General features: G+C 35.4%; 1 protein-coding gene and 1 pseudogene across 1 annotated transcript; one reads left to right on the top strand and one right to left on the bottom strand.

The window, feature by feature from the left end:
* Nucleotides 1-105: 105 nt before the first annotated feature.
* LOC128187534 (putative potassium channel regulatory protein) lies at nt 106-564 on the bottom strand. Its single transcript, XM_052857954.1, has one exon. It carries the CDS (start codon nt 562-564, stop codon nt 106-108), a length of 459 nt encoding a protein of 152 aa, XP_052713914.1.
* Nucleotides 565-5,065: 4,501 nt separating this feature from the next.
* LOC128187533 (uncharacterized) lies at nt 5,066-6,376 on the top strand (annotated as a pseudogene).
* The last annotated feature ends 13,934 nt before the right edge of the window (nt 6,377-20,310 follow it).

The raw sequence follows: 20,310 nt of genomic DNA, 5'->3' as shown, positions 1-20,310 counted from the left end.
TAAATGAATAAGTAAATAGGTAAATAAATTATTTAATCAGCAATGTTCATGGGTCATAACATTACCCTCGTCCTTGAAAGAAATATTTGTCTTCAAATATCAATGTTACATCTTGCTTAAAGCAGCCAACTCTGCGGTTAAATCGAGGTTCTTAATTTTGATGATTTTCTTCTCACAAATCAATTCTAGATTTCGTAGTTCATAAAATTTAGCCTCCATGACAATTTCACGTAAGCTCTTCTGATCTAGTGGCAAAGCATCCAGGGGAAGATCTCCTCCATTCCTTAGGTAATCTAATACATAGTTGAAGTTCTGTGGGTTCCTGTCAATAAAATACGTGTACACATTGACGACACTGTAAGGTTTCACTCCTCCTGGTGATATCATTTTGGCCAACACTGAATGGGGTTTGACCATAAGGGTCGACACTGAGGTCTCGAATTTCCTCCCCCCAATATTGAGAATAATTCTCTTCCTCTGAGACTCATTTATTTTCTTTATCTTATCATCCATCTTTGGTGTTGGTACGTAGCTCGGAACTGTGGTGCTTGATTCTTTGGTCATAGGAGAATAAACGGAAGACACACTGGTTGATGTAGATATTGAAGAAATTTTGGACGTAACACTGGGGTTGCAGGCGTGGTGTCTAGTTTTTTTACAGGTGGAAAGGTGATGTCCTGATTTGGTGGTGGGGGCGTAGAGATAATCTTGTTGAATGCCTCCTGAATTTCTGCATCGGAAAACCCTTCTGCATATAGAGAAAGGCAGTCATCTTCATTTGACCTTTCCGCATTACTTTCATCTTTTGCATTGGTTGACTCTAGCTGTGTTATTTGTAGCTTGGCGTTCTTGTTCTGTTTTTGTAGCACTGTTGGTCTTGGCTCTGGCTGGGCTTTAGGGGAAGACTCTTCCCTCTCTGTTTCTTCTTTTCTTGCAACTCTCTCAGTTTCCTGCGATCTGGCTCTCTTTTCTATATGATTGTTCTCTTTTCCTGCTCTGAAGTTTCCCTGGTGTAATCTTTTTCTGTTATTTTGGTGCAGCTGCTGGCGTTTAGATGGAGTACGCCTGTGATCTTCCTTGCTAACTTGGATTTTCTTATGAAGATTTCTCATGAACACCCGATGCTCCTCTGCCTCTTCCTCTGTGAAAGTTCTGGTCGCTTTCTTTCTCAACAGTAATTCATTCCCTACACAAGGACCTGAATGATTGTCCGGCCTATTGAAGATCCTATGACACACAGTGCACAGGTAACCAAAGCCGCTGTGCCTTTCAAAAACATGGCGCTCGCAAAGAGATCTTCTCTCAAAGCTTAGGTCAGGGCATTCAAGCACCTGTACATGGTGATCTGTAATTATATAAATTAGGATATCTTAAGGAACTATACACATTCTGAATATTTTAGTACAAGTTATATATTTTTAATTGCAGCTCTGCACTCATGATGTATTGTTATTGGTGTTGATACTATAGGGTTATAGTACCTTATGTCTATGGGGATGTTACTGATTGTTGATAGTACATGTATAAGGTTTGAAGCGGGCGTGGTGGACAATCTTTGGTTTTGAGTGTTTGTTTTTCTGGATTTTGAAGATGACATCATTTAACTTTTCAAGTACTGTATAAGGACCCTCCCATTTTGTTCGTAGTTTAGCACATACAGCTCTAGTTCGCTTAGGGTTGTACAACCACACTGTTGCCCCAATTTCAAGGTTTAGTTGATGTGCCTGCTTATCGTAACGACGTTTCATGTTGTCTGAAGACATTTGAAGGTGTTTTCTAGCAAATTCATGTATCTTATCAAGAGTTTGTTGCAATTGATAGGCATATTCCTCGCAGCTATCTGGAATTTCTGTATCAGCTGTTGGTTTTCCATATATTAATTCTATAGGTAGAGTGACTTGTCGTCCAAAAACCATTTCGTTTGGTGTCACTTTTGTTGATTCATGAACAGAGGACCTATATGCTAACATAAGAAGATTAATATTTTCATCCCAGTCTTTTTGATTTTCTGAAATAAATGCAGGTATCATATGACTTATGGTCCGATTGCCTCTTTCAACCATCACATCTGACTGGGGTTGTTCTAGTCTTTTGAATACCTAAGATCTTGTAAATCTCTCTAAATCTCTCTGTTGATTCGAAGTTTGACCCTTGGTCAATATGTAAATGTAATGATGCACCAAAGATGGACACAAGTCTATTAACAAAAGCTTTTGATATAGTGGTAGCCTCCTGGTCTTTCACAGGAATGACATCTAACCATTTTGAAAAATAATCCCCCACTACTAATAAATATTTATTTCCTTTATTTGACCTTGGAAAAGGTCCTAAGATGTCCATTGCTAGACGTTCGAAGGGAGCACCAACATTGTATTGCTTTAGATGTGCCTTCCATTTCTTTGGTGGTGGCTTTGATTCGCTGTTGAACGTTGAGGAGAGTTTTCTCAATTCCAAGGTGACCCCCAGTTATGCCATCATGAAGTTGACTAAGAATAGTTTCTTTTGCTGAAGGAGGAGCAACAACTAACCAAGAAATAAAGCCTTTTGTGTTTATAAATTTGTAATACAAAATTCCCTCTTTTAACTCTAATGAATCCCACCTTTGCCAATAGTATTTCATACTGTCTTTCATTGCAGATATATTGGACCATTCAGGTTTAAGATCTCTCTCTTTTGCCTCAATAATAAATTTAAGTACTGGATTATTTCTTTGTTGCTCTTTTAAGGGTAGTATGTCATCCTTTGTAGCTTCTGGTGCTTCATTTTGCTGTCCAGATCTGGTTGTTGCAAAAACAATTTTGTTTGAATTCCCTATGAATTGTTGTTTATTATTAAACCCTTCATCCTCTTTATTTTCTTTGTGTTCTGTCCTGAGACAGTGCAAACAATGTTGTTCTATACAAGGTCTACGACTAAGTGCATCGGCATTACTATGACTCTTCCCGGCTCTGTGTTGTATTTCAAAATCATATGAGGCTAACACCTCAAACCAACGTGCCATCTGCCCTTCTGGGTTATTAAAATTCAACAGCCATCTTAACGCGCCGAGATCAGTTCTGACTAAAAAATGCCGTCCATATAGTTAGTGATGAAAATTCTTTAATGAGCTAACTATAGCTAGAAGTTCACGTCTTGTCACACAGTAGCTCCTTTCTGGCCGGGAAAATGTCCTGCTGTAATATGCAATGACTGTTTCTTTTCCGTTTTGTATTTGAGAGAGTACTGCACCGAGGCCAACCAGACTTGCATCAGTACCTAAAATAATGGTTCCGTTTTCTTTTGGATATGATAAAACAGGGGCAGTAACAAGGGCATTTTTTAATATCTCAAAAGACTTCTGACAATTTTCATCCCAGTGAAACTTTTCTGATTTTTCTGTCAATCTATGTAAAGTCTTAGCTTTGTCAGCATAATGCAATATAATTTTTTTATAACATGATGTCAGCCCGAGAAAACTTCTAACTTCTTTTGTAGACCTTGGTGTTTGCCACTCTTTGACTGCTTTTATTTTATTCGGATCTGTAGAGACCTTGTTCGCTGACTTTATGACTAAGAAATAGTACCTCTTTCTGACCAAGATAAAGTACCTCTTTCTGACAAAGTTGACATTTATTTGGACTTAATTTCAAGTTGGCTTCTTTTAATCGATCAAACACTAATCTGAGATTTTCAATTTGTTTGTCAAATGTTTTTGAATGGACGATAATATCGTCTAAATAGACTAAGCATATTTCACATGAGAGGCCAAAAGATTCTTTCCATGAGCCTCTCGAAGGTCGCAGGGGCATTACATAGCCCAAAAGCCATAACTGTGAATTGCCATAGTCCCCCACCCGGAAAAGAAAATGCTGTCTTTTGTTTGTCCTCCTCTGGTAGACCAACTTGCCAGTAACCTGACTTTAAGTCAAGTGTACTATAATATTTAAATCCTGATAATGCATCAAAGGTGTCGTCAATTCTAGGCAGAGGGTGTGAATCTTTTATGGTGATGTCGTTTAGCTGGCGGAAGTCAACGCAAAATCTGAGGAAACCATCTTTTTTTTTTACAAGTACTCTATTAGAGGACCAGGGGCTCACTGATGGCTCTATAATGCCCTCAGATCTCATTTTGGAGATTTCCCCATTAGCCTCTTTTAACTTTGCCAAGGGTATTCTTCTAGGTCTTTGTTTTATAGGTCTGGAATTTCCGGTGTTTATTTCATGTATAACTAAGGTGGTGTGTCCTAAATCAGAAGAATCTTTTGAAAATAAATGTTGATAAGAGCAGAGAAGGTCTTTCAGTTTATTTTGTTCGTCAGGGGGCAAATAGGCGCTTGACTTGTCAATCAGGTCCTAAGGTGCTCTGGTATTTTCTGAGGTTCTAGGTCTGAACAAGTTGTCTTCCCTGTTGACACTTTTTGTACTTTTTCAAATACGCAGACATCTTCAGATTTTACCTCCTCGCCAGTGCCTTTATATAGCATGCAGGGTTCATCCAATAAATTGACGACTCGTAAGGGAATAATATCTTTATTGACTTTAACTGAGGACTTTGCTACCAACAATCCTTTTCTTTCCACAAATTTTTGGGCACCCTCAATAAATGCAAATTGACCTGGTAGATAAATTATTTAATCAGCAATGTTCATGGGTCATAAAAATACGTCAGAAATATAAAAGGTAAACACAGTATTATTGCACATACTTTTTTATGTTTTACACAACATAATGTAAACAAATTAAAAGGATGGTTTTTATCTAATTGTAACATGACTGTTATTGAATATATGAAGGAACCTATTGGATCAACATTAACTATTCCCCCCTATTGTAAAGTATTTGACATGTAAATACCGGTATTAAACCAGCACATCAAATACACATTTATTCCAATCATAAATTACTAATGAATCTTAGCATTTTGAAAAAAATCATGGAAGTATATCTTACCAAATGTCGATCTGAAATTTTATTTAATCAGTATTTAATATGGATATTGTATGTCAATATGTTTTTATAAATGATGTAATTACCTACCGACATTGAATTATGATTTTGAATTTAATTACAATGTATGCTTTAGATGATGATGATGATGATGAGTGATCCCCCTCCCCCCAATGATATCGAGGTATAAAATAACAATGTATTTAAATTCATGAATATTAAAATAATGTCATAAGATTTAAATGAATATATTGTTGTCATTTTACTACAGACTACATATGATGATATAATCATCAGGTTGTGAATACTTGTGATAAAGAATAGGCCACTTTTTGAAAGAGAGGACAGCAGGTGTTCCTGTGCTATTGGCTCAACCGGATCGTGTGGTCACATTGTGGGTGATATCCCCAAAGGATCTCCTATTGCAGTACAACAGAAACTGCACAGCAATTTTGTACTCAAGATCATGGATGCAGAAGATTTTCCACCATTGCCTGTTAAAAACATATAAATGAAGTGTCAATCGCCTCAGACTACTGTAAATCTATGAAATTAGAGTCATTGTCTATCTCTGAGATACAAGCCAACAACATTAAAGTCACAACTCGTCTACAATCTCGAGACCCGAAGTGGCATAAAATTCGACAAGATCGCATAACAGCTTTTTTACCAGGAAGCATTATTCGTAGGAGAAAGGTAACTAAAACAGCACACAAATTCAATGTTATCAAAAAGGGCAGAATTCATAAATTCGAAAAAAAACCAACACATCTTAGAAATTACAATTGTACTATTTTCAAGATAATATTAATGTACAAGAATTGTAAAGGATATTAAAAAAAAATTCACAGATCCTGAACCACTAGTTGACCGACTGAAGACAACTCGCAAGATAGTAACATCAGCAATGAGGCATGGTATAGCATGTGAAGGTATAGCTGCCTTGGCTTAGGTGCAGGTATATACATATGATGTGTCAAACATATTTATAAAAACAATTAAAATAGTACAGTAAAATACTTTATTTACACTTTTTAATCTATTTCATTTTTTATCAATTAATTTAAGGCAATTGATGAGAACGTCAACATCTATCCTTGTGGTCTAGTTATTAGTCCATTGTCATCGTGGATAGCAGCCACACCAGACATAAGTCTTCTTTTCCTCATTTAATCCTCCACACGGGTTACTAGAAATAAACTGTCCTGTGAATCCTCTGGCAAACTGTATGTACCTTAAAAGACATGAAAATGCCTATCATTTGAAGGACACCTACAAGTATTACTACATGTACCAGATGATAACCCAGATGTCAGTCACTGGACTAGAATGGTGCCACTTCTTTGCGTGGACACCTGAGGAGTCCCATTTAGAACTTCTGCGGTTTAATGCAGATATTTGGCAGGGCATGAAAGAAAAGATTGATCTCTTCTTCTTTAATCATATCTAATTACACATGTATAAACATAAACACGCAATAAAAGATCAAGTCATATCACCATAAATAAGTATCTAATGTTTAATGTGTTTGGTAATACAATGCATAATCATTATGAATCAATTTTATTTGTTAAGGTGAAAATTAAAAGAGCAATCACATCAAGAAATGCTAAATTTTAAAATATAGAACACTTGCAAATTTCGTTGACAATACCTAATTTGAGAAATCGCTATTGTTTAATAACACTGGACTCAATTAATCTAAAAGTTACGCCCATTCTTTTATCAAAGGCCCTCTAAAGAGAGTTACATATATAGCATGTTAGCCGCTGTCCATATCTATACTACTATATTAAAATAAAAGAATCGATTTTTGTGGCTTTAATACAGAGAAATCGGAGGACTTCTGTCTTTTCGAAGATTACCAATTTGTTTATTTTTTCTCAATCAGGTTTCGCTAATTAATAATCAAAGAAAATTCCTTTAAAAATTCCGGAAATCGTATTTTACTATCTTGCGCATGCGCATTAAAATTCAAGCTAAATCACGGGTTGCCCTTATAGTTTATGGTTCCACAATATCACATTTGCATGGATAAACTAAAAAACGATACAAGTAATACAAATACGTGTAAATTTTCATTCAAAATTTGCTTTTTATTCTGTTCATGAAAGAAAATACGGGAGATAACTCTTACTCAGTCGTTTAATATGTAAAATTCCGAGAGTTCTGAATGCCAACATGGTGTGCAAATTTGATGTATCTATTTCGTAGATGCTCGACATAATATGCAATGTCAACCCGTGCACGCACGGGTCAAAGTCTAGTAGGATTTACAGACTCAACCATACCTTAGGACGTTGGATCCTGCTATCAAAAGTCTTAAACTTTTTTTCTGAAGTATTTTTTTAAAATCTACACACATAGCTTAACCAATATTCAAAACAAAATGTTGGGGTCTATATGCTTCATTTGGCGCTACTGAGTATTTAATATGACCTTTCTGCACTGAAAGTGCTCATAAATCGCTTTTTCCTGTAATTTAATATGGAATGACCATGACATCAAATACAAGTTTATACTATTTAAAATAAATAAAATTAAAATTATCATAAAGAAAAATGTCACAATTTCTTCACCTAATTGATATTTTGACCTTTTTGCACTGATAAAACGCTATATATATATTTTATCCATTAGAGATTCAACATATAATGAAATTATTTAAAAGTCTCAAAATTTTTCTCAAATTATGATAAACTTGTCAGAAAAATCTTAAAATTCCAGAAAATAAAACAAAAAGTATGCGTCTATAATGTAAAATTTGAGATGTGGCATGAAATAAGCTAATTTTAGGCAAACATTCGGATTCATTTTTCCTTGACTTTTATGAGATTTAAGTTAATTTTGCCAATATGTGTCGATAGAAATATTGAAAAATTGTAAAAATGTTTTTGTAACAAAATGAAGATACGTGTATCTTAACGCACAAACTATCTGGAAATTTTGTTTGCACAGAAAATAAGGAAGCTAAAGTGACGGTACTCTAAAACAAATGAGTTATGAAAAATGTTCATTTTCTTCTTAGAAACCTTCCGCCACAAAATAAAGTCCCATACTAAACTCTTTAAATATGGAATTTTTACATAACTATTTTATTTAATATAATTAAATATGAATTTATGAGTAAAATCAATATAAGATGCATAATTTCCAGAATAGAGGTGACCCAAAATGGCTGCCCCAAAACAGAGGAACAAATCTCTTTAAGGAAATGACACCATCAAAACGTGAAATTCCTTAACACGTCGAAAATGACGCTCAATATGCATCCTAAGCTTTGCCATAGTTTGAGTCTCATCAACCTCTTGGACAGTAAACTGACCTTGGCTCATCAAAGAAGGGGGTATTAACACCAATTCCAAACTTTGTTTAGGACAAACCCCTAATCTGCCATGATAAAGTCCTCCTGCTCAAGTAAATCTATACGACCAATAATCTCTACATCTGACATGCAGCCAGTGTAGAGACTTGAAACAAAAGTAAGGACACCATGAAGACGAGGGTTTCTCAGTTTTGATTTCTGTACAATCGATTAAAACTCATGTTGTGGGGTACAAAGTCCTAAAGTAATTCGGCATTTTCCTATCAACCTGTTCTCGAGATGGCCAAATATTAATACTGCCAAGAGCAAAGTACAAAAAAAATTGAGCTTACTGTTGAAACATGACAATTTAATCGATCAGCAAGATCTTGCGCCATCAAACCACATTTGAGGCTGCACAAAAACATGAAGATCAAGATCAACAAGAAGCATATTTCTTTGCCAGTCAGACTTGGGTTAGTGATAGCTGACATTTTGAAATAATTACTAGTCATGGAGGTACATGTAGCTGCTGGCTTAATAATTTTAAAAAACAGTTGTAAAAACTGAAGATGTCATAAGACCCGTGTACAACATAATCGTCGAATCATCTGTTGTAAATCTCTCAGCCCCAAATCCTATGCTGAAGTTTTTAAATGTTTTCATTCCTTTCTTGATCATGCTTTCCAGCATTTGTCTGATGTTACAGCCACAACGGCTTCTGCCAAGGGACAACTAAAAACTCAAATGTTAGAAATACTAAATCTTTTTTTGTAATATTATGTGGTACTTACACTACAGGCATTATCATGTTTGGACTGATGTTCCAGCATCAGTCCTTGGAAGTATGAGTCGTCCATCGACCACTAACTTCTTAACCCTTTCTCTCATGTGAGTGTGATTATGATACATCCTGATTTGCATGGGACTTTCTGCCTTTTTTTTTTAACTTTCATAATATCCTACTGAATTGTGCACCACTTTTTCTAAAACAAACTATAAGATGGAACATTATCAGAGAATATTAAATAGTTTGTAATTTTTATTTATTGGTAATGTTTTGGAAAAAAACCGAAATTAACGGTTTTCATCGCCACAGGGTTGATTAATTAATTTCGTTTTTCAAAGGGTTTTAAAATTTTAATGTGTAATTTAAGTTATCTTTGTCAATGATATTTTTCCATATTGAGGTGAAAATATAATTTCATACACGCCTTTTGCTTCATGACTTTTCTACTTAAGAAATTCTAGGTAATTTTTTTTTCATGCATCGAATTCTAAAACAATATACTTATATGCAATCATTATTCTGCCCAAGTTTGTTTATTGTCACATACCAAATATCAAAATACTTATAAAAAAAATAACACGAGTCTTTTAAACTATTAAATGATTTAATTATCAAAACAACCACTTTTACATGAATAAAAGTGGCAACTATTACATCCTTAAACTTGATTTTTTTTTATTGGGAGAGGGTTACAACTCCATAGGATCTCCGTAATGGTGGAAGTGCGGGAGTGATTCACTCCCGCAACGATTTCGTCTCAAATCGTTTATAAATGACAATAACATTTGCATTTCTTACCTTGTTGTACGTTGTAGATGTCTATGGCATAAATTAATCCAAAAATATGTAGTATAGTCCATATATCGGTTATTTTAGTGTATGTCAACAACGAAAGTTGAATTTGTCCGCCATGTTTACTAACCTTGACCGGTTTTATTTTGGGACAGCCAATGAGAATTTAGGAGCGGATCTTGAACTGAATGAAGGAATTCCCCTATTTTAAACATAATTAACGCGGTAAATATGAATTTTCCATCATATACCATTTCCTTAAATGATGTTTTAGTGATAGAACGAGGTAAGATTATTTACACTGACATTCACGTTATCAAGCCCATCAAAACTCCAAGCGTAAATCCCATAAAATCACGCGAGAACTGTCATGGCTGCTGAAAAAGACGACTGGTTAACATGCTGATGTGTTTTATCTGGTTTTGATTTATATATGATTAGTTCGTTCAATCTGAATTAAGAAATCATTTTATCCAAAGGAAGTCAAATAAAAATTTAAATCGATCTTTTCAGACCGAAGTCAGCCGCATTAAAAAATTAATTTTGCACCATAACAGAGATCCTATTCAATTGTAGCCCTCTCCAGTAAACATCAGATATAAAAAATCGTAGAGGGCTACATTATTGCAGCTACCTTAAACTCTTTCCATTTGTTGCTGCTGTTAAGAGTGTAATAGGACGGGTTGGGTCAGATTTACACTCTGAAATATGTATACCGTTTCCTTTGAATTATAATTTATTTCCCAGGTTATTTTTGATTTGCGAGTCTGCTTGGTCTTAATTTTAAGTTAAATAATATATATTTCACCTTTTGACACAGTTCAACACACTGAAATGAAAAACACCAGCTTCAACAAACAACAATATTTTTTTTACGACTTTAGAGAAAAAAACAAAAACAAAATAATGATAACAATTGTAAATTCCTGCCGAGTATAGACCAACAAAATGTTACTATCAAAAATTCCTGTCAAAAACCCCTGTGAACACCACCATCAAAATAATCAACAAATATCACCCCCATCCTAGCGTACGGGAACGCTAGCCCAACTAGCCGGGGGAAAGGCCTAGGTTCAATACAAAAATCCCTTATAATAAGAACCTAACACTTAACTTTTAGATTAAAGGCCGAAAATAATTCAACAGGAGCAAATGACGACGACAAAATGATCAAATTATTCTCCTAACGGGTTCAACCTGTTAAATATCTAATAAACCATGTTAGAGAAGTAAGAAACTTACAGCAAATCAATGCTTAACAAGTCCCCAAGAAACTACGGATTTCGGGGCTTTATATAGCAAACCACGACAATAGAAAAATATAACGTTAAATCTAGTGAATAGACTGTAGGAGTATGACCTTTGACTGTATTTAGCACCACCCGAAAAAGGTTACTTCCGGTATATTAACCAATAGAAAAGTATAAACAAAAACTGGATATTTCCTATGACGATCGAACACGTGTGAAGGATTATTATCGATCTGTATGTCAATACAAACCTATTTATAGTATCCACGGAAGTAAGTATATGAACTAGAAACTTCCAACTATTATTATAAACAAAAGTAGGGGCAAATAGGGAATATATAACGTGAATTGAACCCATTCCTGCTACACTCCCCCCTGCTTAAGAATAAATGATATAATCATTTATTTTAAGTATAACGTTACATAATCATAGCAGGAACTTATATAAAAATAAAAGAAACATTTTTCTTTCCCTACAAACAAAATATAAATTTCAACAATGAAATAAATCAATATATGGCCAGTGATTAACAATCATTAAACAAAACTATAATGGCCATATATTAGTATTAACTGTGTAGATAACTCTAATTTAACTGTTCCTCAATCTCACAACTTTCTCTTTGCTATTTTGATCCCAGAGTTTCTTGGTCACTATTACGGTCTCTGTGTCGTACGCGAATACCACTTGGTCGCGGGAGTTGGTGTCCTCTTTCACCAAAGGGGTCTCGATCCCCGCAACAAGTGACCTCCGCCGCTTGGCCTCTTGATCTCTAAACTGCCTTCTATTGTCTGATACTTCACAAATTGGCATAAGGCCATTCCCTGGATCACTGTACTTCCTGTTGGAAAACGTCCTCGGCTCCAGACCCTTAGTCGGCTGATTTGGGTGTATCCGACCCATATGTCTGATGATTTGATTCCTTCTCATTGTTGCAAACCAATACAGGGTGCACTGGAATCCATAGATATACTCAGTATGGATCTCCGCCCAATGTCTCCGACATTTTGTCGTGCATTCTAGGTAGACATCGCATCCGTCGGCTGGATATTTCATTCCTCCTTCCTGCCAGAGGGGACGGATATATCTGTCTAACTCCATTAATTCTTCCTCACTAACGAACAGGTCCAGAACAAACTTCTCCATAGATATTTCTGAAATTATTTATGACAATTAAGTACGTACAATATATACAGATCATTATTCTTTGTCCGAGTGTACTAGTAATTACAGGGTTTGGAAAAGAGCGCTCAACAGACTAGCTGTTTATATATATTCCAATCCCCTTCTTACAAACAAAAATTAACCATTAATCTAATGAATATTTCTGCATAAAAGATATTGATATAAAGAATTCATTATTTTTAACTTATCTGCAAATTATGGAGAGTAGATCTCTCTTGGCTTAACTATTCTTGTTTTCACAGGAGAATTATGTACAGGTTGCACCAGAGAATCATCAGAAATTTGTGAAGAGGAGGTTTCGCTCAGATTTTCTTCATCAGCCTGGAAGCTCTCTACCTCTTCCAGCCAATTGATAGGAGTTTGCCTCCCTTGGAATGGTTTCAGAAGATCCACATGGGCGACCGTGGGATTTTTTTCAGAATTTAGCTGTATTTCGTATGTAACATCTGAAATTCTTTTTATACCCCCGCTCCGAAGGAGAGGGGGTATACTGTTTTACCCTTGTGTGTCTGTCTGTCCGTCCGTCTGTCTGTCCGTCCGTAACAAAAATTTCTGTCGCATTTATCTCAGCAACTATTTATCGCAGATGCTTGATATTTTTACACAGTGTTTGTTAAGGCATGCCATATCTTGGGATATATTTCTGTACTAATCGGACGTCAACTTCCTGTTGACTTTGCGTATTTTTTAATCAAAATTTTCAAACAAATTTTCGTCAAAGATTTCTCAGCAACTATTTATTGCAAATGCTTGAAATTTTTACACAATATTTGTATAGGCATGTCATATCGTGGGAAATATTTTTGTACCAATCGGACGTCAACTTCCTGTTAAATGACGACTTTGTTTATTTTTAGCCAAAATTTTCAAACAAATTTTTGTCAAAGAATTCTCAGCAACTGTTTATCGCAGATGCTTGAAATTTTTACACAATATTTGTATAGGCATGCCATATCGTGGGATATATTTTTCTACCAATCGGGCGTCAACGTCCTGTTGAATGACGACTTTGTTTATTATTAGCCCAAATTTTTGAAAAAAAAATCCGTCAAAGATTTCTCAGCAGCTATTTATCGCAGATGCTTGAAATTTTAACAGACTATTTTTTTTGGCATGCCATATTGTGGGATATATTTTTGTTACAATCGGAGGTCAACTTCCTGTTAAAAAATGACTTTGTTTATTTTTAGCCAAAATTTTCAAACAAATTTTCGTCAAAGATTTCTCAGCAGCTATTTAATGCAGATGCTTGAAATTTTTACACAGTGTTTGTTATGGAATGCCATATCGTGGGATATATTTTTGTACCAATTGGACGTCAAATTCCTGTTAAATGAGTACTTTTTTATTTTAGCAAAAATTTTTCAACAAATTTTCCTCAAAGATTTCTCATCAGCTATTTATCGCAGATGCTTGAAATTTTAACACACTTTTTGTTTAGGCATGCCATATTGGATGGGATATATTTCTGTACTAATCGGATGCCAGCTTTCTGTTAAATGTCGACTTTGCTTATTTTGCATATTCACATCAGAGCGGGGGTATCACTAGTGAGCATTGGCTCACAGATATCTTGTTATTACCAGATATGGCCCTGTCCAATCTTGACCTTATTAATTGGAAACCGCATGAGGCAAATACCATCTCCAAACCCAATCACCAGGCTCATATTCTCTTGGTTTTAACCCTTTATCATAATATTGTTTTTGTCTCTGAGCTGCAATGCACAAATTATCATGAGCAAATCCAAAAGCATTATTCATTGCAATTTCTAACCATTTGACATACATTGAAGGACGCAATTTCCGGGGATTTTCAGGAGGTTATCCAGAGGACAAGATATTTCTCTACCAAGCATAAGTAAATTTGTACTACATATGGGGGGTAGCTCTATAAGCCATCATAAGGTATGGCAAATGATCATCCCAGTCATCTTTATTTTCATTAACATAAGCGGACAACATGACAATTATGGTTCTATTAAAACGCTCTACAAGTCCATCAGACTGAGGTCGATAAGGAGTGGTTCTTGTTTCCTCAATACCCAGGAGTCTACAAAGTTCAGAAAAAAATTCACCCTCAAATTCTCTCCCTTGATCTGTATGTATCTGATTTGGAACACCATGGTGTGAAATGAATTCAGTAGCAAGTTTATCAGCAACTGTAAGTGCAGTATGAGAAGAGAAGATTGAAGTGGAGATTTCCCAAACCCTGGACCTGGTTTTCGACGTGCACAAAGATCACATGATTGACACCAAAGTTTTACATCGTTGGACATTCCAGGCCAATAAAATTTTCTCTTTATATAATAGATTCATATGTTTTGTCTCTGCCTAAATGACCTGATATTCTTGAATTATGGAGGGATTCTAAAATCTTTTCTCTAATAATTTGAGGCACTACAGTTTGATTTAAGATGTTTCCCTGTGGATCTTTTTCACTTGTTCTGTAAAGTATCTCATCAGGTTTGATTTCTAATTCTTCCCAAATTTGACATAAAATTCTAACTTCATAGGAGAATGACCCCATTGTTTGTCTGTTTGGTTTATGATCAGTTGTTGATTTGAGTGTTTTAAATTTACCAACATTGCTATCTTTTATTTGATCAGGACCCCAGGATTCTACCCAATTTGAAACATCAGAAGTATTGTCCATGGCTTGCACATCATAAATTCCCAGCTCAGAATGCTAAGATTCTTCATGCGGAAATTTTCCTTCTTCAGCCACAACCTTTAAGTTCAAACCATGATTAAATTCTAAGTGTTCCGGAGAATCACCATCGGGGCATTTTTCTCTGGTACATTTGCCTTTAACTGGAATTCGGGATAAACCATCTGCATTTAAGTGTAAAGTTCCCCTACGATGTTCAATTTCAAAGTCATACATGTACATATCCACAATGCTTATCCAACGAGCAATCATCCCCTCTGGATTTTTAAAGTTCTTAAGCCATTTGAGAGAAGCATGTCTGTTCTCGGTAAAAATTTCTGACCAAACAAATAATTTCTGAGATGTTTCAAAAAGGCAATAACCTTTTCTTCCCGATTTTGAATTTGGGACAAAACACCACCTAACACCACCTAACCCAGTATCACTTGCATCTGTGTCAAGTACGAACTTTCCATCAGCAATAGGGTATGCCAATATTGGAGCAGAAACTAACAATAACTTCAGCTCATCAATAGCTTTCTGACAGTTTTCATCCCACTTGAACCTTTTATTTTTCCTCGTGAGTTGACTCAAGGGAGATGCTATGGTTGAGAAATTTGGAATAAATTTTCGGTAATAACCCGCAGTATCTATAAATGATCGAACTTCCGTAACATTGGTTGGAATTGGCCAATTCTGAACAGCAGAAATTTTCTTAGGGTCACAGCTGATGCCAGCTTTAGAAACCCGGTGGCCTAACAAGATATCTGTGAGCCAATGCTCACTAGAGATACCACTGCTCTGATGTGAATATGCAAAAAAAGCAAAGTCGACATTTAACAGAAAGCTGCAACTTCAGTTTGAAACAATGTACACTTTTTAGGTTTGAGTTTCAGATTAGCTTTCCGTAAACATTCAAAAACATCTTTGAGATTTCTCAATGCAGTTTCAAATGTACTGCCAAATACAATGACGTCATCTAAATATCATATGCACCTCGTCCCATTGAGTCCACCCAACACTAAATTCATAAGGCGTGAAAATGTAGCAGGGGCATTGCATAACCCAAAGGGCAATACATTGAAATGGTATATTCCCCTGTGAGTGGTAAATGCGGTTTTACTTTTGTCAGACTCTTTCAATGGACATTGCCAATACCCACTAGCTAAATCCAAAGTGGAAAACCATTGTGTACCTGATAATGTTCAAGTGCATCATCAATTCTGTTCAAGGGATATGCATCCTTCTTTGTTATTGAATTAAGTTTGCGAAATTCTATGCAAAATCTGGTAGACCCATCAGACTTTGTAACCAAAACAACAGGAGCAGACCAGGGACTATTACTAGGCTCTATGATATTCTGTTCAAGCATTTCCTGAAGTTCAATGTCAACAATTTTTTTCTGCTTTGGAGAAAGTGTACGTGAGGGTATTTTAATTTGATTTTCGTACCCAGCATCAATGTTATGTTCGACCAAATCTGTGTGACCCAATTTTCCATCTGGTTTCATAAAAATATCTTCGAATTCTGTCAATAAGTTTTTAACTTGATCTTTTTCCTTTCCATTCAATTCATCTGACACTTTATTTTACAATGTAGACAAATGATCTGGGAGTTTTGAAATTTTAGAATGAGTTTGAGATTGAGGCTCGATATAATGCACACTCTCCACTGGTTCTAGATCAGCAATGCAAGTATTTTTATTCAATCTAACTGACCTGTATGTAAGATTAAGGAGTGAAATAGAAATCTCATCCTTTTTAGGATTGACCAAAGTTTTAGCCATCAAAAGACCCTTTACATTGACAATTTGTTTGGGTTCCACGACATCTGTTTTAAGTTTCCCTTGAATGTACCCTTTACAATAGAACTCTGTCAGGGGTTTTTTTAATAGTGTCACAGAGTCAGATTCTTGCACATCTATGCAAGTTTAGTGGGGTTTGTGAAAAAGGAAATACTGTTTGCCAACCTGCAAACTTTCATTACGGAAATTAACTCTTCAAGAAGTCTACTCCCAAAATACTAATATCTCCCTTTAACCTTCCAACACTTATCTCTTGCCCAAAGATAGTATCTGAGTCACATAAACTAAATGAAAAATTTGACATTCCCAGTATTGGAATTGATTCACCTCTCGCACACAACAACGTTTTATTTACGCTTTTCAGCTGCTAAGGTTTTATCTTTCCATATAACATGTCAAATATATCCTCATCAAGAATAGTAACTGCAGAACCTGTGTCAACCAGAAAACTCATTAGAACACCATCCATCTTTGCCTCAACAAACAAGCAACTTGGTTTTATTGTATTCAATGAAATTATTGGCCTATTAGTAAGTTTGTTTTCTTCACCAGTTTTAAGGGCTGAATTGTCGGCCTCGAATCCAATCCCACCTATTTTCCCGAATTTGAATTGACATTGTTTGAAGTGGTTGGAACATTATTTTGATCCCTGTTAAAGTTTGGTTTATTTGGGCATTTCCCATGAGGGTGATCTCTCCTTTGACAATATTTACACTTGAGCCTTCTTTCTGATTTAATTGATCTTATTTCAGATGTGAGCGTACTCATCAGTTTAGCCATTTCTTCAGAAATTATTGAAGCCAAATCTTTCCCAGAATTTTCAAAAGTCTGTGGAGTTTCAGAAATAACATGCACACTTTTCTCTTCACTCAAAGGTTTTCTGAGAACTGTTTAGGGCCCCTCAAATGCTTCATATTCAATAGCCGCCAATGTAATAGCTTCATCTACAGATCTGGGGTGTCTAAATTGAACATGCTTTTTTATTTCAGTATGGTTAAGACCACAAATGAACTGATCAATGACATAAGTCTCCCTAGCAACTCTATCTTATTGTGGATACGCTTTTGCTGAAAGATGTTTTAGTGCATAACCAAACTCTGAAATGCTCTCAGTTTCAATGCGCTTGCCATTTTTAATTAAATTGACATCGATATGCTGCTTCACGACCAGGAGGGTTAAATCGCTGTAAGAGAACCTGTTTAGTGTCATTAAATTCTCTAATCTCCCAAGGGTCCAAATCTCTGAAAACTTGTTGAGCCTCTTTTAAACTCATGGCCAAATGTTGTGCTTTTTCAGCACTTGTCCAGTTGTTGTACCTAGCAACCCATTCAAAATGCTGTAAATAAATTTCCAAGTCTGTTGTACCATCATAAATTTGAGGATCTTTTTCTTATCTTGACAGTCTATGAGAATTTACATTTACATGAGAGTTCACGTGGAGGTAACTCTTGTGCCATTGCTTGCGGAATTAATCTCGTAGGAGTTATTCCCCTTGCCTGATTATTTGACATTCGGCGCGGAGTCTCAAAATTCTCATTTATTTGGGAACTCTTGTTTAATTGAGAAGCATGCAAGGACGGTTTAGTATTGAGAGTTGAAACAGAGTATCTTTGAGTACCAGGTTGTGAAAACCTTCTGTCCAAAGTATCTCTTGAACTCCGAATTTTCTGTCACCCCCCCCCCCCCCCCCCCCCCAAACCAACAAACCAAGTTACGCAACATCCAGAGTTGTAAAAGAAGAAGAAAGAGTTATGTAAGAAAAAGAATCCAAAAGGCCGCATTGTTAATCATACTACATGTAATGAATGGACTCTTTTCATATACAGGATGTAATTATGATACTATTATCTGCCAGACAGCCATGTGTTAGAGAGACAGTGCAGATTCTGTGTCTTTAGAAATTATATCACGGATTTGCTTTTTTCTTTTATACTAATAAAGTCATCTTAATAGTAATACCACTATAGTTAGTGCAAGTTTTCTTGCCCTTTTTTATTCATCTCACTCTCTGAGAATTACGTAATATTTTTTATCGTATGGTACGTACACAATGTTCAGATATCAAAGTGATTGTTGGAACATTTCTTTCTCAGACTTTCAAGTTTTTCGAAATCGGTCATGAATATTTTATAGATAACTCAATGATTGATGATGTCTATGAAATGGAAATATACAAGCGCTTTTTCTTCGTTGTTTAATGAAATAACTCACACCGCAGAATTGAAGTATGCATAATTAAATGCAGTATCTATCAGAAAATAATGCACAATATTGAACATAACTGGTCTGGGACTTGTTCTTCTTCATCAAGCGACAATGGTCATGCAAATAAGCTGTATATGAAAGCTGCACACTTTTTGCATGGTTCGCTACGCTTTATCGGTCGTTTATGGGGGGAGCTTGCATAAATTATCATTGCATGCTATTTGCATTGCACGGTTCGATTTGTGAACGGCACGGTTTTTCAAAGTATGATAGCAACAATGAAAATTTCGAGCATCACAAAAGTTACTATTTTATAATAAGGAAGTACAATCATTAAAGTCCAACTACTTTTATGATCATGAGATGGAGGGGCAATGCCGGATGTACATATATGTAGTTGGTCTTGTCTGACTATCTTGCAATCTACTAATGCCTACAAGTTTAACCATTTATGCATTTTGACCATTTATCTACTCATATACATACATACATACATACATAGGTCGGGATCAGTTTTTTTTTAAATATTGGCGATAATTGTAGTGTATAGTAGGGAGAAAGACTTCGAACTCATGAATATTCACATCTAAACGGAAATGTCGCCATACTATAAATCATGTCACTGAAAACGGTAACTATGAGAAGATATTGTATATACACTGTAAAAATAACGATGCAGTACTGTATAATGGTTAATGCAGTCGGTTCATTACCTTGAGAAAAGCTGAAAATGTTAGGAAGGCGTTTCAGGTCAAAACGTTTATCACATCTGTACAAAGAAGAGGGCATATTTATTTTTTGGGGGAGTGAGGGGAAATGGGCGAGATACTTTATTTAACAAAACAATTACGAAATAGACAAATAAAAAGGACGTTAACTAAATAGATAGATAATTAAGTTGAAATTGCCAGAGATTTTTGTAAGTAAACTTCAGCTGTCGCACAATGACATCCCACACAGTAAATGTATAACGATATCTATTTCAATCATATTTATAGATCTAGGTAGAGCTTTACTAAAACTACACATTGTCGTGAATAAGGAAGTAGACAAGACGAATTTTGTTAAAGTTTAAAATTATTTTAGATGACTCTAGTTAAGTAAGTGAATTAAAAATTAATATAAGTCGCGTACTATGAATCCATGCTTTCGGTTGTTGTTGAATTATCGAAACTCGTAAATCACATTTTCCAGCATCTGATTACATTCCTTCGTTGTTGTTAAAATATCACACAGAATTAAGCAAAAATTTCAAACATGAAGCTTAAGCAACGATTCCGACTTCAACACAGCACAGTTACATCGTCTTTAACATGTTTATATTCTGTTTCCAAATTCATACTCTGAAATTTTGGATCATAACTCGAAGTGTCGGGATTTTCTGAAATACCTGAAAATTCTGAA

The sequence above is a fragment of the Crassostrea angulata genome, chromosome 6 (assembly GCF_025612915.1).
Source record: "Crassostrea angulata isolate pt1a10 chromosome 6, ASM2561291v2, whole genome shotgun sequence".
In the NCBI taxonomy this organism is placed as follows: Eukaryota; Metazoa; Mollusca; class Bivalvia; order Ostreida; family Ostreidae; genus Magallana; species Magallana angulata.
This window is presented reverse-complemented; position numbering and strand designations above follow the sequence as displayed.